We start from the raw sequence: 23,530 nt of genomic DNA, 5'->3' as shown, positions 1-23,530 counted from the left end.
AAAATTTGCCCCAATGTATCATATTTATGCAAACACTTTTGCCCACTTCAGAGTATTTTTCTTTTCCCCTTCTTTTTGTTTGTTTACTTATTTATTTTGAGACCGGGTTTCCTTGTGTAGCCCTGGCTGTCCAGAAAAACTCCCTCTGTATAGACCAGGCTGGCCTCAAATCCGGAGAGATCTGCCTGCCCCTGCCCCTGCCCCCTGAGTGCTGGGATTAAAGGCATGTTCCACCACCACCTGGCTTTGTTCCTTTATTTATGGGGAATAGAGGTAAACTTGACTCATGGTTCTGGAGGCTAGAAAGCCCAAGTCCTCAGCTTTGTGCCAGTCCATGGGGTTTCATGGCACATCCTCACATGGCTGCAGGCACAGCATGGCAAGACAGTGCTCCAGTTTGTAGTGCTCTGAGTTGCTGAATGGTGTTGATTTTTCTCTAGTCTGAAGTGTTAGGTTTTAGGTACTTCAAGGCATCCATCCATCTAGAATCCAGTGGTGCCACATTTGACTTCTAGGGTTTACTTTTTGCTAGGAAAGGCTTTTCTTGCCATAAGGCTACAGATAAACTCATCACTTCTCATGGCCACAGAATGTTTGTAGATTCTATTCTCTCTTTCTCTCTCTCTTTCTGAATTTTGCTACATCTGCTATTTATTTCATCATTGGGAATGAGGAGGGCATTCAGCTTTCTTCAGCTTTTCAACTCTGTGATACAGAGTTCCCCCTTTGTCTCTCACATATTACGTTCCCAGAATTCTGGATCTCTAGCCTCTGCAGGGGCTGATGACCTGCCTCATCTTGCTCCATGGTGACCATTTTGGTTCTGTATCTTCTTTGAATATACAGCTGAAAGCCAAGTCATAGGCTGTGTCTGCAAGGAGGAGAGGATGGAGAGGACTTTGTGTCTAGGGTCTGTCCCTGGATAGTATCCATCATGACCACGCCTGCTTGGCCCTGGAAGGTCAGGAGGAACTCAGTCTTTGCTTCTACAGGACAATTGGCAGACGCAAGGCTAGCCCTGAGATGCTGGGTTGGTTTGTTAGAACACTGGATAAGAAGCCAGTTGCCTGAAACATGAAGGTAATGTGATCCAGTCCAAGTTAGGACCAAATAAAGACCCCCTGTAGGCCTAGGAACACAGACCATGGGGACTGTAGGCAAGATGAGTTAACTGGCTGCCTGTGGGACTTTGGGGTGCAGTGCTGAGGTTGGAGTCAGGATGGCTTTCTAGGCTCTGGAGAGCTATCTCTAGGAAAGAGAAACTGCTCAGGAGGGCTGGGGAGATGGCACTGCACAATTCGAAGGTCCAGAACCATGGGTGTGGCCCCAACCATCCAGCTGGTCTCCTTCCCTGCACAGAGCGTGAGTGGGGCTGGAGACAGTTTTGTGGCATCACTGTGCTGGGGTCTGGAGGCCTAAGTGCTGGTATCGGCATTGGGCTCTGAAGTGGCTTTCAGGGAAGGCCCTCAGGCCTGGCTGTCCTTGTTCAGCCATCACAGAATTCCTGGCTGCCCTTGGCCTACCACCATAGGCGTCTGTCTGGCCAAGACACTCATCCTGAAAACCACAGGCTTGAGCTGACTCCCAGCTCTGTGTTGGCTTTGACTCTTATTTTTGGAAACATCAAAGAGAACAGACATCTTATGCTCTGTGTAGAAATAATGCCTTTTCTTAATTCAATTCTGTTGGTTAAAAATAGTTATGCCCCTTTCCAGGGCAATAATCCCATCTCCTGAGCTGGAGGAGGATCGAGGGAAGGAGCTGGGTCAGGGGTGGGGCACCACTGGCTGTTCCCTTGCAGAGTGAGCTGGAGCACAGCTGTGGCCTTGAATCTTCAGGGCTATCAGACCCTGTGGTTTCTGGAGATGAATTGGCCAGGCCAGGATAACTGAGACCCTTAGGGATAGCTGGATGCGGTGTTTGCTCTAGATAGTTAGGGATGGATGGGCCAGACCAGGTTAATAGATGCCATTGGAAACAATATACTCTGTGTTTTCTGGACAGATGAGGAGGGTAGATTGGGCCAGGGTGATTGAGATTCTCAAGAATAGCTGGACCCCTATCAGGAAGTGTCAGGTCAGACAAGAACAGTAGGGGAGTCCTTGAGATCGAAGGCATTTGCATTTCAAAGGTGTTTGACCACTCAAAACTACAACTCTGACCTTGTGGATGGGTGTCTTGGTCTTGGCATTTGTGGATACTAACAGGCCCCATTAAAACACCATGTAACTAGCTTGGGATGGTCACATGACCTGGCGTGCATACTCCAAGGAAGTGTGCCTAAGGAAATGAGGCAGACTCTATGGGAGACTCATGTGATTTTAGAGAGTAAGTTGGTGGGGTTGGGGCTTGCAGACTTTTCCTGTTGCTAAGTTTCAGATAAAGGCACTTGCCTTCCGTCACTAATCCCTAGTGCTGAGCTAGACTTTTCAAAGCCAGGCCAGGAACGTGGTTTCCTTCCGTGGGCAGGTGAGAGAGTTCATCTTGCCCCCACCCTTATCCCCAGACCCCCTTGCCCCTTTGACAAGCCTTGCTATGGTCTCTGTGGTCTCTGGACAATGTTGTATTTGTCTCTGTGGAACCCAGTGTCTTAGATTCTACGTGCTGTGCTGTAGGACCACGTGGGAGAATGTGAGGGCCCCACAGGGACAGCATGGTCCTGGGAGACAGGATCACACCCCCCTGGCCCCCAGCCCCATATGGTAGACTGGGCCTAGACCTGGGAAAGCATGGGTGAAATTGGCTTCACAGGGTAGGCTGGCAGCACCAGGGACAGCTCCTTTTGGCACTGGCAGGAAGGGTTATGGCCTCACCATTTGAGGTGTGCATTTTGGCCCTGTATGTGGGGAAGGTTTGGGGTTGATTTCTTACAGAGTCTGTCATGCCTGTCTCCCATTGTTGCTTTCTCTTAAAGCTGGGGTGTTTTCCTAATAGTGGGAGAAAGATGGATTGAGGCTCTTTTTAAAGGGCCTCTGGATATGATCCAGTTCCAGTCGAATTTTCTTGACCCTGAACTGAGGTGAACTGGAGCTTGAGATGCCCTAAATTCCAAGGCACCATTGGACTGGGCTACCTATGGTTGGCACTTGGACAGGCCAGCACCTGAAGGATTGATGCCTGTAATAAATACAAGCTGAGCAAGGGTCAGGTTAGGGTCTGAGATCAGTCCTATTAGATTTCAAACCTTGGGTAAATGTCAGTTCTTTGATTCAGCTTCCACAGCCCAGTAAAAGGCTTTATCAACACACATTTCCTGTAAAAATAAATAACCATGTGATTTGTTAATCTTCAAATATCGACTTTCTGCCAGAGCATATACAAAGAAAGAAAAAAGTCTGAAGTAAAACCGGATATTTACTGCAAGGTAGAATTAAAATAGCAACTTTTCTTCAACAGTGATGTGTCGCTTCTGTTGATCCCATTTGATTTGGGGCTGATGTTCGGCTAAGACCCCATGTGCCCTCCCCTGCGTGGAATCAGGGCATGGCTGTCAGCTTCTGCCTCCTGGACTGATCAGGTGGTGAGGGCCATTCTTTTTCTATGGCGTGGAGGTGTGTGTGTGGGGGGGGGTGTCTCTTGCTTGTTTCAGCAGCTTCTGGAGGCTGTGTTCTTTGTGGGCTGTGACTTATGGCCTCTTCATTTATTCTCAAAATCTGCAGTGCTGTATCTTTCCTAAGCTATCCCATCATTTTCCCTGGGAGTGCCTCCCTCTGCATCGTTCATATAGTCATTGTGGTTACTTCTATCCCAACAGGATAACTCAGGGTCCTTGTCCTCTCTCAAGATCCTTCACTTTGTCATGACTGCAAATGGAAGGTGACTCATTCACAGGCTCCAGGGATCAGGGCCCAGAGAGCTTCTGGGTATCATTCAGTCAGGCACATGCTGAGCATGGCGGCCTCCTTAGAGCCTCATAACCATGGGTGCTACTCTTAGTCAGCACTGGGCCAGTGAGGCCAGGATGAGGGATCAGCTGGCAGATTCCTGCATGGTTGCCAGGAAACTGTGACCATGGGTAGGGAGCCCTGCTGACAGATACCAGAGAGTAGAGTTGTAGAGCTGAGTTACAGTGCAAGCCTTGGGGGATGGGCCTAGCTCAAGAGAACAACGGCAGGTCACATTCAAGAGAGGCCACCTTCAGATGTCAACTGCCATGTCCTTACCTAGATTTTCCTCGATATTGACTCTGAAGCCTGGAGGCTGTAGCCACTGTAGCTAGGATTTATGATCCCACAGGCAGAATGATTTGTGATCCCATAGGAGAAAGCCTAGGATGGAGGAGAAACTGGGCTACCCCACCTTTCCAACATGAAGTAGGGGTTCAGAATGCTCCTGGTGAATGTGGTGCAAAACAGTCTGAGGTCTGCCTTATGAACCAGACTGTTGGGGTGAAGTCATCTACTGTCCTACTGTCTGTCTGTCTAGTGTGCACCCTTCATCAGCTGGCTGGCTGTGGCCCAACAGCCAACCCAGGGAAGGAGGTGTTGGCTCCAAGCAGAACAGTGATGGTAGTAAGTTATTGTGAGCCCCATGCTTTCCCTCAACAGCAGGTTGGGATGGGAGGGAGCCTCTAGGTCTCCAGGGAAGAACTGACTCAGCTAGCAGCATCTTCATTCCACATCCCCTGGGGCCCAGACCACAGAACTGTGTCCAGACTTTGGAAAGGATATGTGTGTCAGTGAGGCCTGAAGCAAAACAAAGTCACGCAGAGAGAACCTTGCATAGGACCTCTGTGCTTACTGTGTGTGCAGTACACACACACACACACACACACACACACACACACACACACACACACACACATTGCTGTCCACTCAAATGTCCCAAGTTCATGAAGCTCAAGGGAGAAGGGAAATGGAGCTTTGGCTTTTTAGGATCCTGTCCTCCTGCCTCCATCAGCCCTTCCAGCCTCCATTGCCATCCCAGGCCCAGGCTGGCTCAGAAATTCTGCTGCTCTGACTCACAATAGCCTTGCTTCACATGCTCTTTTTGTAGCCCTGCCCACTGCCTCATCCATCTCCAGTACCCCTGGTCTCTGCAGCTTTTAGGGTCAACACCCTGCCACTTGGTCTCTCTCCCTCTTCATCCCACACTGTTCCCCAACCACAACCTAGCCCTATTCAGTTCAGTTCTGTGCTCTGCCTGTCTCACCTTCTGCCTAGCTCTGATGCTGGTCCTGGAGACAGATCTGGGCCTTGTTGGCCCTGTCCATCAATCTGCGAAGAGGTCATCCTAACTGCCAAGGTCACTAAGGGTCACTATCATCAGACACCAGATACTTCTCCAGAAATACAGATTAAATACCTAACATTCCCCATTAAGACCCTAAATACGTCAGGTATTTTCTGAGTTGGAATTGCAGATGCAGATCAGAATCACACACAGACTGAGAAACCTTGGCAGACATGTGTCCCATGAAGCTACAGTCTCTCAGAGTATGGAACTTGGTCATCATTCTGGAAAGTTCCCTCATGTTCTCTTCTAGGCGTTTCTCTCACTCCAGTGACAAACATCAAGAACTTTTTTTCTCAATCCCTTGCTTTTATTTTCCTCCCCCATTCCATTTTGAGAGGCTGGCCTTGAACTCTCCATCCTCCTATACCTCTGGGTTCTAGAGTTATAGGGTGTGCCACCACCCTGGCTATGAGACTCATCACATGGATCGGTGTATCTGTTCTTGAACTTGTACAAAGGGCATCATGCAGTTAAGTGCTTTTTACTTAAGTCTGGCTTCTGTCACTCATGTGCATTTGAGATTCAGGCCCATCATTCAGTATCAGTAATTAGTAGCCCAACAAGTTATCAAGTGGTATCTGTTGCATGAGTACAGAAAGCAAGAGTCCCTGAGCGCTTGTCCTGTGACCACACCCTGTGGTTTCCGGCACTTGGCCGTCAGCACGCCTCATTTCTCTTGGGCTGATATCCAGCACTGGAATTCCTGGGCTGTTCAGCTAGTATATGCTCGGCTTTCTAAGAAACTGTGAGTTTTACACAGTGACTGCAGCCTGTCACACTCCCATTATAATGTATGATTCCAGTGGTGTCCTGAATTGCTCACATGTGACATGAGTTTTACTGCTGCTGTAGAAGCAGGGTTGCGGTTGAGGTGTAGTTGGCATCTCTTGATGAAAACCAGGGCCAACATTTTTTCTTTTGTCTTGGGTCTTTTGTTACTCCTCCTGTCCGAGGCTTTGCTTGCTTTCAATCACCTGTTTGTTAATATGTTGGCTGTTGGGGGGGGGGAGCTGAACCTCACTCCGAGCCTTAGTAAGAAGGAATTTTGTTGGCCTGGGAAGTGTTCTGAGGACTACTCAGAGGCTAGCTGATGCCAACTGCTCTCAGCCTCCAGTTTTTCAGAGGAGCTGGTTCAGACTCTGGCAGGTTCTCCCCAAAGTAGGGAATGTCCCTAGCTTCCTTCAGGCTCATATTTGCCCATTATCTCAGTGAATACTGTGGTGGTCTAGAAGTCATCAGACCAGGGCAGTGTGTGTCAGGGAGCTGGGCCCTGGAGAACTGGACTGAACTGGAGGGAAGGGGAGAGGGGGCTGGCACATGGGAGGACAACCACAGGATCTGGCCCCATGCTCTGGTACCCCCTCCTCAGGGTTGTGATCATGGGACCACAGGTACAAGGTCATGGTCACAGTGCCCAGTGCCTCCCTTGTTGCTCTGATGCAGAGTGACAGCATCCCCAGTATTTTCTTAAAACTTGGCTGAATATAAATACAGTATAAGTACAGGCTAGATAAGCAGAGCTCAGAATATGATTTAATACAGTTTCATGCCATTTGCAAAGAAAAAAACAAACAAATAGAAAGAATAAAGCTGCTTTAACTCTTCATGGTTAATCTTTTTCCTGCCTCTACCTTCCAAATAGGGTAACCAGCTTGCACGAAAACAAGGTCATATGCACTTTGCTGGCTTTGAAGTGATGACTCTTGGGTATGTTTACTGTCCATGGATTAAATAGTGTGCCGGGACCACTGTTAGTTCATACAATCAGGGCACAGGTTGAAGCTTGGTCTAGGTGCTGTGGGAGGACATCACCTGCAGTCCAGGCTGGCTGCTGGCAGTCCCTTTGGAGTGAGGGTCCCACTGTGTTTCAGTATGCTGGAATTCAGGTGAGCACATATACTAAAAACTTACATACATACTAACCAATATACATGCATATGTACATACATGCAGACAATCACAACTGAGCATGACAAGCAGAAAGAAGTATTTGGCACGTACACGTTCACATATAGATATATGGCACACACATATGTAAGCATACTTTCATATGTATCGATACCAACATACACACTGGACACACAAAACACACACACACACACACACACACACACACACACAACCCTTACCTAACCGCAAACACGCAGACATGTGTTTGATACAAATATACACACATGAACATGCAGGCACATACAACAACCCAAATTAAGAGTACACAAATGTGCACATACATGCAAGCACCTGTATCTGTACGTGTATACCACTGAGGACACAGGAGCTCAGATTCCCTGGTCTTACCAGTCAGGCAGCACAAGTCATTGACACCCTGGTACTCTGGGCATCTGTTTGCTCATGGGTCCAGTTCTGCTCCTGGCACTGGGATCTTGAATCTCCCTTTATATTCTGTGGTCCCACGTTCTGCTAATGCAGCCATATCCACAGCATCCCTGAATCCCCTAGAAGTGCCTGACTTCTTTCTAAGTTAGCTGTGGGGCAATCCAGCCCCCTCCTCTAGGAAGCAGCCTCTGACTCTTCCAAATGACTCCAGGACCCACATTCCATCCCCAGGTGCTGGCCAGCATCTGTGCAGAGCATCTGTGCAGTGTCACTACATCAGTGAGGTAAAGATACCCTATGTGGGGGCACTGACCCTGGTGCCCCTGGTACCTCTGGTGGCTCAGGTCCCGAGGCCTGCAAATCTTTAATCCCAGCACTTAGAAGGCAGAAGATGGCAAATCTCTGAGGCCAGCTTGGTCTACAGAGAAAGTTTTAGGATAACCAAACTTAGGCAGTGAAGGACAGAAAGTTGGTGAAGATGTAGTTGAACAAGGGGCCCGTGATCCAGCCCCAATAAACAGCAGAACTTGGCAGCTTTCAGCCTTGTGGTTCTGACTTTAGAGTTAAGGATAGGAGAAATGGGTCATGGAATTTGTCTCAGTGCCTTAAAAAAGAAAGAAAGAAAGAAAGGAAGGAAGGAAGGAAGGAAGGAAGGAAGAAAGGAAGGAAGGAAGGAAGGAAGAAAGAAAGAAAGAAAGAAAGAAAGAAAGGAAGGAAGGAAGAAAGAAAGAAATTGAGGCTAGGCCTGTGTCAGGGGTGACCTTGAATGGAGGCCTAGTAAAGAGGCCATGCTTGAAGGTGAAGCCTGGATTGCCTTGGAGAACCCAAGCTGTTGGAGATGCCAGAGTTGCAGGATACCTGCTGAAGAAAGCTGCTAATAGGGAGTGAAACCACCAAGAGAAAGAAGTGTGCTGCAGTTAGCAAAGCTGAAAGGAGTTGGCGCTCTGAAGAGCACTTTGACATCAGACATGGAGATGCGGAGTTTGGAGTTTGCACAGCTGGTTTTTGGTCTCACTTTAGTCCAGTATTTCCTCACTATGCTCCCTACCCTGTGTTTTGGAATGGTAATGTATATCCTGTGCCATTATATGTTGGAAGTATGTGGTCTGCTTTTTTATGTTTTTTGGTTGTGAGCCTAGCCTTTAACGGCTGAGCCATCTCTCCAGCCCGTGGTCTGCTTTTTTATTTTGATTTTTACAGGTGATTACAGTTAAGAATGAATCTCAGAAGAGACTTTGAACTTTGGACTTTAAATCATTGTTGAGACTATGATAGTCTATGGAGACTTCTGAAGTTGAACTAAATGCATTTTGCATTATGATATTGTTACTAGATTATGCGGACCAGGGAGTGGAATGTGGTAGTTTGAATGTAATCGACCCCCATAATCCCATAGGGAGTGGCAATATTAGGAGGTGTGGTTTGTTGGAGTGGGTATGGCCTTGTTGGGGGTGGGCTTTGAGGTCTCTTGTTGAAGCTTCCCTCAGTCATTTGACTTCCTATTTCCTGTAACATGTAGGACTCTCAGTTACAGTTATAGCACCATGTCTGCCTGCACACCACCATGCTCCCTGCCATGATGATAATGGACTGAACCTCTGAAACTGTGAGCCAGCCCCCTCAATTAAATATTTTCCTTATAAGAGTTGCCGTGGTCACGGTGTCTCTTCACAGCAATAAAGACCCCAACTAAGACAGGTGAGACAGTGCCTTTAAAGAAGTCTGCTTGGGGAGGTCACTGCTTGATGGTCTTCTTAGGACGTCTTTGTCCAGTGAGTGCAGAGGCTGGGGAGGAGGCAGGAGCCTGCTGTCTCTCCCTGTGTGTGTAACCTCTATGGAGAGGCAGGGCCCTGTAACCCTTCCCCACATAACTCTGACACCCAGGAGCATCACCTGGCAGAGGAGCCCTCTGCTTGGCCATTTCTGAGCCCTCATCACCTTTGCTTCCCCACAGCAACTCCAAGGGTGGGGCTTTAATACACACTCACATGCTGTTGGGAGTTAGACAATGCTCTGAGGGTGTCCATGTCTAAATCTACAGGAGCTGTGACTGTCACCTTATATGGCAAAGAGGACTTTGCAAATGTGACTAAGAAAAAGGTCTTGAGGCTAGGTTACCACGCAATACTGGGGTGGGTCCTTAGGGAAAACCAGCTGTCTCCATGGAAGGGAGGCAGAAGGGCAAAAGAACTGGGAGCTGTGGGAGTGGAGAGAGAGGTTGGGAGAGACTGACCAGAGAAAGGAGGGTTGGGGGGGGGATGTGGAGGGTTCTGCCCCTCTGGAAACTAAAAGCAAGGAAGAATTCTTCCCTGGAGCCTGGGGAAGGAAGATGTGCTGTCCTGCTCCTCACAGCTGTTGTCACAAACATTTATGTCTCACAGTGTGGTAAGTGGTAAGTCCAAGATGAAGACACTGGCAGATTTATCATCTGCTGTCTCTGCCTCTTGGTTCATGAATGGTGTCTTTCTGCTGTGTGCTCACTTGGTGGACATGGCAAGGAGTCCTTTGGGGATTCCTTTATAACGGCACCAAAAGATGAGGCATCCTTAGGACCAGCACCTCTAAAGGGCCCCACTGTTCAGTACTATCACCCTGGGGGGACATTCAACATATGCGGCTGGGCAGACTTATGTCATCTGCCTGTTGGCACTTGGGTTTTTAGCTCAGCGAGACCCACATGAGACTTCAGCCTTCAGAATCACAAGATAAGAAATGTGTACTCTGTTAAGCCACATTGTGGTCACTGGCTAGTGTTTGCAGGAAGTAAAGAAGCCCAGGGACTCAACAGAAGAGTTCCTCTTAACAGTATCTCTGGGTACAGACACTCCACTAGAAGAGATGGGAGAGTGTGCACCCACAGCAAGAAGCCATGCAGATGTGCAAAGAACCACACAGACTGGTATGGGTAGATTCACAGCTGTGAAGGGGAGAGAGACTCCAGGAGGAGCATGTGACATGGGGGTCCTGGCTAAGGTTTGTGGATCGTGCAGAACAAACGCCTGATGTGAAGTAAAACTGGGATGCTAAGCATGGCTTAGGGAAGGGATGTCTGGCTGAGGAGAAGTAAGGGGTGTGCACAGGATCCCATACAGGCTCTGACCAGTCCTGTCCTGCCTCAGGACTTAATCTTCTGTTCTATTGCTTGAGTGCCCTAAATGTTTCATGGCATGTTTAAAAACGGCTAAGAAACCAATATGAATTGAAAAGTGGGGGACTCTGTTGGTTGTGCCCAGGGGAGGGAATCCGAGCATTCCCAATGTCTCCAACATAATGAGCTGAACTGTGATGGAGGCTTGTTAAGTTCAGCAGCGCCTGTGTCTTGTGATTCTGTTGGACAGAGCCAGGAAAGTCAGATAAGATGCTGCAATCCTTCTGCCTGCCATGGACTTTCCCCAAGACAGGAGAATATTTCCTGGGTTTCAGGATCCAGCCATCCCTCCTTTCAGCCCCGAGTCTGAAATTCAGAGCTGACCGATCCTGTTGTGTAAAGTTTAGCCTGCTCAGGATTTTTTGTGTTATCAGTTCATGGCTGATATTTTCATGGTTCCAGGTAGGACTTCTCAAGGCCAGCTATGTTTGGGGTTGGGCAACTGAGTGGACATTGAGGCTCAAAGCACTTGGGTCAGAATTGGGGATGGGGTTACATTGGGGATGGAGAGGTGTGATTCTATGGCAGATGCCTCTGCTGGTCCCTTCCTGTTCCTGTGAGGTGGGAGCTTGAAGCACAGTTTCAAGTTCCCTGGCGATTGCAGGCAGGACATAAGTGACCTGTGGGAAGTGAGGCCACCCATGCTTTGGGACTGGGTGGAGTGCAGATAGAGTCTGTGTGTGTTGGGCGGGTGTGAATGTTGTGGGCTTGAAATCATATGAATATGTGTGAAAATGTGAGTATGCCTGAGCCAGTGTGGGTAAGATGAATGTGTGAGTATGTGGGTATAAGTTGTGCTGAGTGTGTAAGACTGTCTCGTGTTCTGGGCCCTGGGTTGTAGTGGGTATGAGTGTGAGGAGACAGTCTCATGTTGCTCTGGTGTATGTGCAGACACTGATGTTCATGCACGCTCCAGACTCCTCCCACACTGCACTTTGCCCGTTGCCTTAGCAACTTTCTGAGCACTGGCAAGCCCCTGTCTTGTCAAAGGATGTAGGAGATGCATCCTGCTGAGTCTTAGATGCTTCCTTCATGGTCAGCCCTCCAGTAGGAGGAGATGAGGAGGATATGGGAGTGGGAAATGGGACAGGACCTGTCAAAGCACAGGGAGAAGAACCCAGATGTGGGCCCCCATGGTCTTGCATGTCTGAGCACAGTAGCCTGCTCCCCAGCCTCCTGACTGGGCTGGGAACTGATGAACAATTGTCCTTGGTCAGTTGAGCTTGGCCACCTTCTGTCCTACTGCCCATGGTCATGTTCCTCCCAGTGCCTGGTGGTGAAGGTCAGAAGGTAACTGCCTATCCCTCCAGCCCTCCCCCTCCCCCTCTCTCCCTTCTCCCTTTCTGTGCTGGAAGCTGCCACTGGGCCTCATCTCAGGGAGACATCTCTGGTGTCTCCTTTTCTGTGACTGGAGTTGCCCCATGATCTTCAGAGACCAAGGCCTCATTTAGGCAGAACCTTTGGGCTCTTGTTGGGTGTCAGGCCACTCAGACTCCAAGGTAAGCTGTGGTCCTTCCTCTCAAATGGGAAAGCAGAGAAGGGTGTGTTCTGATCAAGGTGTCTGTGCCGGCAGTGTGTGAAGGGGGCACGGTTCCATCATTCACCGATCCCTATGAGCTGTCCTATGGTCAGGTCACTCTAGCAAGGACGAGGCTGCATAGGATGTGGGCATCATGAAGTGTCAGCCTTGGGTGGCTCCACGCTTGCTGTGGCCTGACTCATCCCCAGGAGCCTCTCTGCTTTCTAAGGGTGGAGGTGCCTGGTCCCTCTGTGTCCTGGCTGCAGTGTCCAACTCTGGCATCTCCTGGTTCAGTCCTGTGGGCCACCGAGGATGAGATGGCTGCCCCTATGCCCTGAAGAGATCTCAGGCAGTAAGTCCTGTCCTTGGGCCAATGTGGAGGAGCTGCTTTTAGCAAGTTGATATTTTCCTAACATTTATTGTTAACATTTTTAGAATAAAACTCTTTCATGATAAAATGGCCTGTTCTCACCCCTAGTCTGTGTGGGATGAAATTCTAGTATGTTGAGATGAGTGTTTTCTGTCCCTGTCCTTGGTTCTGGGGTTCACAGCACGCATTGAGATGTGTGCCCATGTGCTCCAGCCTGTGTTGGTAGGGAGGGGCAGAGACATAAACGTCAGGGGGCAGTGAGTGTCTCCTTTTGAGAATCTGTGTGTACTGTGTGGACAGGGACTGGCAACTGGGACTCCAGACGCACAGGGGACAGTCTCATGGCCCCAACTCTTGTCCCTGCTGGGCATGGGGGGGTAGTAGAGAAGGCTTTGAGCCTGCCTCTTATGAACCAGGGTGTGAGTTTGGGGCCACACAGACGTGTCCCTTGTCCTCAGTGCACAGCCCTGGGAGGCAGGGCACCAGTTGCTCCCCGGTGCCCTTCATCCCAGGAAAGAGGAGAGGAGGCTGCGGGGAAAGTGCTGTTGACAGTCTGGGAAGGTGTTTTCGCCTCTGTGGAAGTGCTAATGTGTGTGAGAGTAAGATGTGAGTTCTCGCCTGTCTGGTTGCAAAGCCCTGCTGCACCAGGCAGATGCTGGCACCGCGTCACAGTTCTCCGTCCCCCATCACTGCACAGTGGGTGCCTGCAGGTGATGGTGGAGAGGAGGTGGTAGGCACAGGACTTTGCATGACCTGCTGCTGGGCTTTGCTTCCTGCCCCAGTCCCGGGGTCTGCATAGCTGGGCCTCCATTCTCATCCCTTGGAGGAACAGGGGAATGAAAGTGCCGGCGTCCCCCCCACCCCCGTCCCCCCCCACCCCCAAGAAGACACTTGCCAGAGTGATCAGGGAAGTTGCTGTCTCAGGTCCTGACCAATGTCAGAAGCCGCAGAGCTAAGCACAGGATGGGGGCTCCCTGGGTTCTGTGGCCCCTGTTATGCTTGTCCTTCACCTGCAGGGTGATCAGTCATGGGACCTCAGCCTCTTCTGTATCACAGATTGCCCAGTACCTGTGGCTCCCCACATGTGAGAAGGTTGAAAGTGCTGAGCCCAAGGCCAGGCCTGCAGTACCTATTGCCCCTGGCTGCCAGGCTATCACCTAGTCCTAGGAGCGTGCTCCTCTGTCTTCCCCCTGGGGGTGGGGGTGCAGATGGCCTGGAGCCTGGTGGAGCTATAGCAGAAGTCCAGATCCTGCAATGGCCCGGGTCCTCTCAGGCTGTCCTGTCTGCTCCATACATTGGTCTATTCGTGTGGGGCTAATACATTCCTGGTCCCAGTTCTGGAGAGCTGCCTCTCGTTCTAGGCTCTTGTCTGGGCTCTTGCTGTGTGAAGCCTCTGCTGTGGCCACCCCAGCATGCAGAAGGCACTTATACTCCAAACCAGGAGTTCTTATCTGCTGGGGAGAGGGGCTCCTGTGCTACGGAAAGGGTCAGGATGTCTCACAGTGGAGGGAGCTCCAGAGACCCTGAGCAGAGTCAAGGTGGGGATAACCTCGCTGCAAAGAGTATGTTTGGCTGGTATCAACTTTGGGGAGAAGAGGAACCTGGGGCAGCAGGCGAGTTCACAGGCTTCCTGTCTTTAATTCTGGGATCCTGTGAGACAGCTGGGCCCCAAGTCCTTGTGGTTCCCTGTGGGGCGGTGGGAGCCTGGATAAGACCCCCACTCAATCCTGCCTTCCCAGCTTAGAGATCTGAAGGATGGAGGCCCCAGCCAGGTTTGACTCTCTGACTCCCCAAACACCCGAGCCCAGGAGCTGATAGAGGCTCAAGTCCAGTGATTACTGAAGCCAACTGTGGTATTACAGCAGGGGCGCTCTCCTGGGTCTCAGTGTTAAGTCATGGCTAGGGAAAGTAACACAGTAACACACACACACACACACACACACACACACACACACACACACACACTGTCACAGCGTGTCCTGTGTCCACTGACTGTGAGCCTAACAGAGTAGGCCCTTGTCTAATGGGGGAGATAATGGACCTGGGGCTTCCCAGATTTTTCCATGGTGCTTTGGGCAATAGGATTCCCCTGGGCAATCTTAGGGGAAGCACTGCTGCCCGCAACGGTAGGAGAACCCCATGTTCTGACCATTGTGGGGTAGGCTCTCTGCCCATCCCAGGCAGCTTCCCCACAGGCCCCAGGAGCTGAGTTGTGGTTGGCCAGAGCCACTGTATTGATCTGGCTGGTGCCCTAATCATTAATTTATGGAAGTTTCCGGTGCAGTCTGGGGATGTCAGAATGGAACACGGGAACAGGATTCCAGATTGGCTCAGGTGGCAGGGCCAGGGTGGGCAGAGCAGTCTGGGAAGCCATTACAGACTGGCAGGAGCATTTACTGTAAACAAATGGTGGGGGATGGGCCAGGTCACTGCCCTCTTGGAAACTAGTGGTGGTGGGGTGCGTGTCCCTGGCTCTCAGCATGATCCTGGCTATGAGAAGCCAAGATTGTTCTGGGATCCAGGGTCCCTTGGGACCTCAGCTTTATCTCAGCCATTTCTAAATCCCGTGTCTTCTGCAGGGAAACACAGGAAGAGACCGCTGCTCCAGCCCCAGGGCTAGAGACAAAGACTAGCAGAAGACACAACCAACTCCAAGGGGTGCCAGATCTAGCCAGCTTCTGAGAGAAGGCTTGAAAGTGAGCAAGCGGATGGCCAGGCAAGGAAGATCTCAGGAGCAGTTCCCAGTTGGGGGCACAGGGCTGGTTGCTTCCCTGGGTGGCCTGGCTCGCTGGGGTGACCGCTGAGAACAGCAACCCTGGCAGTGCAGGCAGTAGCACAGGCCCTAGTTCATGGCCCTAGAGGGCTGAACACCTGCTCTGCCTGGGGCCAGCCAGGGTGGTAGAAGGCGGGGAAGGTGGCTGAGAGTCTTTTGAGACGGCAGTACATACGCACACTCACTGTTGCCTGCACCTTTGATACTTAAGAGTCCAGCTTCAAAGCTGCAGCAGATATCTACTTCTCGACTCATTGCTTCTGAACTTTGGCCTCCTGGGCCATCTTCAGGCTGAGGAAAAGGGCAACCCTTTTCATTCCTTATGATACCCAATTTCCTTTGCCAACTAGCTGGTCTGCCCCACTCAGCTTCCTCATGTAGGAAAGGGCAGCCATCACAGTCTTGAGCAGCTCTGAGGGCCATTAGTGGGTCCTCTCTGTACCACGTAGGTAGTTTATTGCAGGATAGAGTCGGGCTGCCTGACTCATCGTTGTTTCCTACTAAGGCACTTTCTGGGTCGCTCCTGGATCTGGATAGGACTCCGTGGAGACATCTCTGGGATGTAGAGAGCATAGCTGCCCCTCCAGGCCTGCGGGGGAGGCCTTCAGGCTGTGCATTGATTGTGTCACCGATAACAATAGCATGACTCATGGTGCAGCAGTGGATCTATTTTTACTTTCCCAGGGGCCATCTTCCCTCTGCCTTCCTCACAGGGGCATGCTTTTGTCTGCTTTAACTTAGCACCTAGTGAGTTAGCACTTTCCCATTGCTTTTCCATTAAGAAGCACTGCCTCTGTTCCCGCCACAGTCTACGTGCTGGACCCAGTGCCAGAGCTGAGGTGCCCCGTGTTGCAGGGGAGGAGGCCTGGCCCAGTCACTTGCAGGCAGGTTGTTTGTTTGGTTTTAGGAGAAGCATGTTCAAAGAAGACCTGTAGGTTTTGCTTAGGATTTTGTGCTAATTGTGTAAGAATGTGTTTTTGGCTTTCTCTTGACTTTTTAGCTGACACATGGTATTGATATTGTCATTAGAATGATTGCTCCTTCTGCCCCCTTCTAGCTACCCTTAATTTGCTTGCCACAAGAGGACCAATGGGCAACACTCCATGACTCTTGTGTGTCAAAACACCTGCTCAGGCCGCTCAGTCACAGCAGCCAGCAGTCAGGGGAAACCAGAGAGAAGGCAGTGCTGACCATCTTTCCTATAGTGTGTGTTTCTCACCCGGTGAAGCCTCAGTATTGAATGGTCACTCAGAATCACAGTCAGATACCACACTGGGAGAACACACGTCTGGATGTTCACTGAGCTGCTGGGTTGGGACACTGAGATACCCTGTATTTTCCTGCTGCATCTGGTTTTAGTGGTTGTGACCCCAGCCAATAACTTGAACAGTACTCTGTACAGCTCTCTGATGCCTCACATGGTACCTTGTCCTTAAGAAAACGGCTGCAGAGCTACAGGTACAAGAAAGGTGACCTGTCCTTATATAGCAATGACTAATTCCAGCCATACTCTGCAAAATGAAAGCTTTCCTTGAGGAATAAATATTTAAAAATCCCTTGATCTTGAAATATTTATCTGCACTGGGAAGAGTCTATGCCCACGCTCTTCAGCGTGTTGTACAATGGAAGAACATCTGGGGGTCTGGAGCTCTGAGCTGGGTCATTTCCTTGCATACAAGTCAGCCTGTCTCCTCTTTAAACACCCGTTTTGATTCTAACAGGAGATGTGAACATATAAGAAGGACGTGTAGGGAATTGAACCAGTGTTTTCTTCTACCTACTTGATAACATATAAGGTGTTTAACACTTGGGGGAGATCTCACTTCACCATTACACTGCAAATAGCACTGGAGTTGTGCAAACTGTCTTGGTGACCCCTCACCTGCATTCTTTTTCTGCTCGGGGTCAGCTTCATAAGTGCCCCTGTGGTGAACTTGTAAAAACAGGCTACACCCCTTTTCCCTGCCTTGCCCTCAACTTATTTGTTTGTATAGAGTGTTTTCTTCCATACCAGAGTTTTCTTTGTGTCTCTTCAAAGAGAAAAAGCCTGAAAAGAAACCCCAGGGCTTTAGTCTCTTCTTCTGGGTGCTTGGGGGATTTAGCCAGACCCCTGGCTGCTATGAAAACCTAAAAAGAGGGAGAGGAGCCTGCATCTGTGGATGGGCTGGTTTCTGAGTGTCTCTGGAGGTGAAGCTAGCTAAGGCCAGTTACTACTGGCCTGGTTACTTCGAAGGACAAAGCTGTTGTTAATAAGGCAGGTTTGGGGAAAGTCAGGAATCTCTGTTTGGATTTTTTCCACACCAAGGGCATCTTCATGTGGCCGTTGGCCAAATACTGAGAGAGTAGGTTGACTGAATGAACTCAGTACCCTTGTCTTGGCAGGGTTTTTTCCCTGTCCAGGCCAGGTTGACTTCCAGCCTTGGGGCATTCCCATGGCAGCCACATCTCTGTGTATTTTTATGAATTGGTTATGGAATGAATGTGCCTGTGAGGTTTGTGTACTGAAACCTGAAGCCACCTGGCACCTGCTTCTTCTCAATGCTGCAGTCAGTGTAGTATCGTGCCTGCCTGTCTCCCTCACCCACTGCAGGAGCTGGCATGCCAGATCCTCATGTTCCCAAGGCATAGGAGGAAACCAAGGATCTAAGGAATTGTGGACAGCAGCTCCAGAACTACTGTGGCCCATCTGCAGAAAGCTGAAGGCTGCTGGGAGGCCACAGACAAGGTCTCTTGTGCAGCTGTAGGAGGCCAGGGACCTCTAGGCAGCAGCAGATGTATCTGAGTTCTGACTGGGAATGCACAGGGACCCTGACCCAAAGCTTGCTGGCACAGCCTATATCTAGAAGCTGTACTATGCCTGTCCCAGGTTTGTTCCCCTCCCTGATGTTCTGTTCTCCTCCATCAAGGTGCAGGCCTTAATTTAGACCCCAAGGTCAGTGCCTAGCCTTCACTTCCAGCCTGTTTCTTCAGCACCCCATGCCAGACTGCTTCTCCAACCCCTGCTCATTTAATTTTGGAACCTTGTGTAACCCCTCAATACTAGTCAGTACTAGTGTGTTTGTGATGGATGAGCATAAAATGCAAGGTACAGAAAGATTCTGGTGGTGGCTGCAGCGTGTGGTACCATCACCTCACTTCATAGCTCTGAGAAGACCCATGTCTATGGGACAGGCTAGAGCTTAAGAGAAGAGCAAGGTACATGTGGGCCTCTGTTGGATGGTGTCTACACAGACCCACCTTACTCACCATGTACTCACCACTCTCTCACTTTATTCTTTTAGCTTTGACCTCGCCACGTGAATGGACTTGGACAACCAGGCTTCCTGTCCTAGCTGGCAGATGCAGTGACTTACACTAAGCAGCAAGCATGATTTCCTATTCATAGGAGGCACTGGGGGCTGGCCACCATCCACCTTGCTATGATTACTTTCTCTCTGCAGTATGCAGTTTTCTTAAAAAACAAAACAAAGCTGTAAAGTGAGGAGTGGCTGAGGGATGGGGTTCAGATGAGTTTGGGTGCTGAGAGCAACACAGACCTTGGCTAGACGCTGAGGCCTCCAGCAGGTGATCCCAAGCTAGGCAGCCTTGGGGTCAGTAGATCCTGTGCTGGAATGACATATTACCTAGTGTTGCACATGTGTGGGCGAGATGGCTGTGTATTCTCATCTGTGCAAAGTGGACCCGTTCCCTACAGGCCTTCCTGACCTGGTTGCCAGTCCAGCTGCTTGGCACCCTGTCCACTTCATTTTACCTCTCAACCAACCCAGTTTTCACTTAAGCATGTATTAATCAGATCCCTACTCTGGGGCAGCAGCAGAGTGCCTGTCTTATACCCATAAGCTAAAAGTGGGAGTCCCATTTGGCACCAAATCTCCATGGAGGAAATGGTTATGGAATAAATAAGTATTGTACCACCAGCCATAGGCAGTCTGGGTTCTACCCAGGGTAAGTGTCCATGGAGCTAGGCCCAAAGCCCTGGGTAGACCCTCCAAGTGGTGTAGTGTGGAGTTACACACTTGGAGACTTAGGCTGCTGGCCTGAAGGGCCTGTGTCAGTGGTGCTGGACAGAAAGCTAGACTGCATGAACCCATTGCACAGGCCCTACCTGAGAAAGGACAGTAAGAGATCAAGACATACCAACCCTGTGGGAAAGCTTCTGTCAGGACACAGCAGGAAGTCTGGGAGTCAGAACCCTCCACTGACAAAGATTTGGTGCACAGGCAGGGGTGCCCAACTCCCCAGGGCTGTGGCAGCAGAGAGGCTTCATCAGTAGCGCACTGGTGATCCCTGGAAAGGACAACCAGGCTGTGTTGTATGTAATCCCATGCTGCCCCCCCATTGTTAATCAAGACCATTGCAATCCCAGGCTTGTCCAGTGAGCTCCACCAGGGCAAATGGTCCCGGCTGTTTCTGGAGAACCCCAGCACAGGGGCTGGTGCTCCAAGAATTGAGAGGCCTGGACTTCCCATTGCACATGGGTTGTGATGTCAGTAGAGTTGCTGGGTTCAGGTTTGCCACAGGAAGTCTGCGAGCCTGCATTGGCTCATTAACCCCGGTCCTGCCTGTTATCATAGACGTGCCCCCACCCCATAGCAATCCTGCAAGGAGGGTCTGAGCCATCCTTTGTACAGCTGGGGTTCATCCAAAGACATGATCAGCCCCTCCTGAGGGGTTAAGTGGTTGTTTCTCTGAAAGAGAAACCTGCAGGATTGCCAGGTAGGGGCCAACTTCTCAAGGGTGGGGCTTGTGCCTGGCACAGGGCATTTCCATCACCTTACCTGGTGTCTCTTTGCTTCATTCTACAGTGAACTTCGACCACTTCCAGATTCTGCGAGCAATTGGGAAGGGCAGCTTTGGCAAGGTAAGGATGGACGAGTGGAGGGTGGGGACATAGGGGACCACAGTGCCACACAGACTTGCTCTATATCGCCTCAGAGAAGCTTGTCTCATCACTGGGGCAAAAGGCTCAGGACCATCAGGGAAGAAGTAGCGGCTCTGGGCCTTTTGGGAGTTGCCAGTGCAGCCCTCCACCACCTCTCAGGCAGGGTCTCCAGACTCAGCCCAGCTGAGAACAGTGTCCTGGTTTGGCTCTACAGAAACTTTGTCATCCTGTACGGTTCTGCGTTTCAAAACCCACCCACTCAATACTGTAGCCATCTTGCAGTTTGAGTGCTTTCCTCAATAACGGGTGCACTGTAGCCTAGAAAGGGGGCATTTTAGAAGGGCTGCCTTGTGCAGCCAGCTCCCCAAGCGACTGTGACATCTGATAGACCTGTCAACTGAAACATCAGCTCAGGCCACACTGAAGTCCAGAGGCCGGGCTGTACCTGTGTCTGTTTCTTAGGTGCAAGGTGACAGACAGACCCCAGTGTGGTGGCCCAGCCTGCTTTCTCTTAGACCAACCCAGAAGCTCTTGTCCCTCAAGCAGGCGGCCTGCTGATCCTGTCTCTATTTGCCTGGTTCTCTCTTGGCCAGATCTAACTTCCTGATTGCTGCCTTGTGATAACTACAGATTGGGGGTAATTATAACTCAAAGAGACTTAACTAGGGCTCTGAAAAGGCTGGAATTAGCCCTCGGCTTCTGCAGCGTGGTGTGCTATGGATGGACCCCTCCTGAACAGATGTTTCTGTTCAGCTGTCCTGGCCCTTCCCTCCCCTCCAGCCTCACAGCTCTCTGGGCACTGTGTCTATTTAGGCTCCAAAAGCCCTCTCTAAAGAGATTGTACATCCACCAGAGTACAAAGCACAGGGTGATTGAGGGTGATTAATTGCCTCTACTTCATTGTATCACAAAGGAGGCTGTTCTGGAGCCTTCAGTGAATGTAAGTCAAAGCAGATGAGCACTTTGCAGTGTTGAAAACACACCACAGGGAGGTGTATCTAAACTCACCCCCACCCCACCCTCCCCAATCCCAGAGGTTCCTCCAGGCCTACTGCTTGGGGATTGTGAAGATGGTTAGCCTAAGGAGACCAGTTGAAACTCCTCTGTGCTGATGTTGCCAGAACTATAGAGGCTGCAGGCAGGAGAGACAGGGGAGTGGGAGGGGGGCAGGGGGATTGTGGAATAGCAGAGGGCAGCAACTGGAACTGGGTTCAGGAAAGTAGCTAATGGAGGTCTGGGATCAGGAGGCATTCATAACTTAGGTCTGAAGAGGGCTGGGTTGTAACATCCCAGGATGAAGACCACCATTAGTGGGTTAGGCTGGGATCACGGGGAGCAGGGTTGTGTGCTGTTTTCTGGGAATCTTTGCATTTCCTTCCCCTGGAGGGCTTCAGGGCACCCCTTACCCAATCCTTCCTGCATCTACTGTCCCCCACACTGCTTTGAGGGGCATTCCTGATCCTCATGAGGGTATCTGGGGTATCCTGTTCTATGACAAGTTTGCAGAACTCCAGGATTACATGTCCTCTGACCAAGTCTTGGTTTTGAAAGCTGTTATCTGGAAACAGGCTGCTGTGGGGTGGGAAAGACAGGCATATTTTCTGAGCTGGTGGGTAGTACAGTTGGGCCACCAGGAGTCTTGGGCTGCCTGGTGGTGTCTGAGAGAATAAGGCCTGTCATGGTTTGGGTTCTGTTCTTCCATCTCCTCTCAGTAGCCCCAGTGGGAGGCCCGGGCAGGAAGGAGTGAGGACCTGGGGAGGAAGCTAGGATGTCTGAGACACCTGAGAGAATGTCCTCTTGTGTGCGGTTGTTCAGAGGGTGTGTCCCCTACAGAAGACTCTTCTATAGGTGAGAACAAGCCCACTGAAGCCAGGCAGTGACAGGGTATGTGCACATGAGACCCATGTTCCCAATCAAATGTTCCTTTAACCAATGGCTGCTTCACCTGTTGGGACTATGACCCTTGGAGATAGGCTGTACAAATTTGTTATAACTAATCCTTGGCCCCCCCCCCCGATTTCTTAAAACAAAAACAAAATGGGTAAACTACATTTAACATAATGTTTGTCATCTCCACTGTTTCAGGCGCACAGTCCCATGTCCTCATGGTTATGTTGTTGTGTGGTTTCAGTTATGACTAATTTCAGTTACTTCCATCTGGAAAAAGTGAAGCTGTCTCCGTTGAGTGTTAACTCTGTCTTGCCCCCTTTCCAGGCCCTGGCAGCGGGGCCTGCTTCAGTCTCTGGTTTTGAGTACCAGGACACCTTGCCTTTGTTATTTCTAGCTTCTATGACGGAAGCACTACATACTGGATGTTTGAGCAATAAATATCTCTCATAGTTATGGATGCCAGGAGTCCAAAATGAAGGCAGATATGGTGTCTGGTGGGAACTGACTTCCTGGCTGTGTCCTCAAATTGTGGAAAGAGGTCAGAATTCCCTGGGGTCCATCATCAGGGTGTGTCCTAGTCATGAGTCCTCCTCACTGCCCTATCTCCTAGTTGTGTAAGATTTCAATGTACAAATCTATGGGGGCACAAGTATTCAATATGCTGTAGTGAGTGGAATTATATGAAATGTATCTTCTGTTTCTGGTCGAGTCCATGTAGCAAAATATCCTCAAACTGTATTTCATAGTGTGTGTCTCTGAAGGTAGAGTGATCCTACTGATGACCCTGTGTACTGTGTTTTCCTGTTGATGGACTCTTGCATTGCTCCCACGGATGGACCATTGCGTATCCTGCTGTTGCCATGACCTGAGTGTACAACAGTCTCTGGATGTTCCTGCTTTAGTCTGTTGCTCAGAGGTGGGGTTGCCATATCACAGGGCAATCTTACATGTGACCTTAGAGGAACTGCCATGCTATTTCAGCAAAGGCTAAATCATGTCACCTTCCACCACAGGGCATGTCACTTCACATTCCTGCCCATAGTTGTCAGGGTCAGGGTTTTTGGTCACAGCCTTCCAAGTGTAAAGGTTGTCTCCTTGTGTTTCCCTGATGGTGACAGACAGATCTGCTGATGAAATTGCCTGTGTCTCAGTAGGCGTCTGTGAGGGCAATGTATTGGTGTCTGAGACTCAAGCCTCTGCTGTGGAAGGTCTGGGCTCCCGTGGCCTTTTGCTGATTTTATTGTAATGGGTTTGTTGAGCAGGAAGCCTTTAAAGTTGTTCCTGGGAACAGAATCTGCTAGGTTGTTTCCATACAGTGGAGTGAACTGGGACACGCAGGCAGTTGCTTGGGAAATATTGCTTAAGTCAGAAATACA

General features: G+C 50.2%; 1 protein-coding gene across 1 annotated transcript in view; it reads left to right on the top strand.

Moving 5' to 3' along the window:
- The window catches only part of Stk32c (serine/threonine kinase 32C), a 77,902-nt gene that overhangs the window by 24,308 nt on the left and 30,064 nt on the right, over positions 1-23,530 (top strand). Inside the window, exon 2 of the mRNA XM_051193271.1 lies at positions 20,188-20,243. Within this exon, the coding sequence (XP_051049228.1) occupies positions 20,188-20,243 (56 nt within the window). The remainder of the gene's footprint in view (positions 1-20,187; positions 20,244-23,530) is intronic.

The sequence above is a fragment of the Phodopus roborovskii genome, unplaced genomic scaffold (genome assembly GCF_943737965.1).
Source record: "Phodopus roborovskii unplaced genomic scaffold, PHOROB, whole genome shotgun sequence".
Lineage (NCBI taxonomy): Eukaryota > Metazoa > Chordata > Mammalia > Rodentia > Cricetidae > Phodopus > Phodopus roborovskii.
Note: the sequence above shows the minus strand (reverse complement) of the source record. Positions and strands in the feature narration are given on the sequence as shown.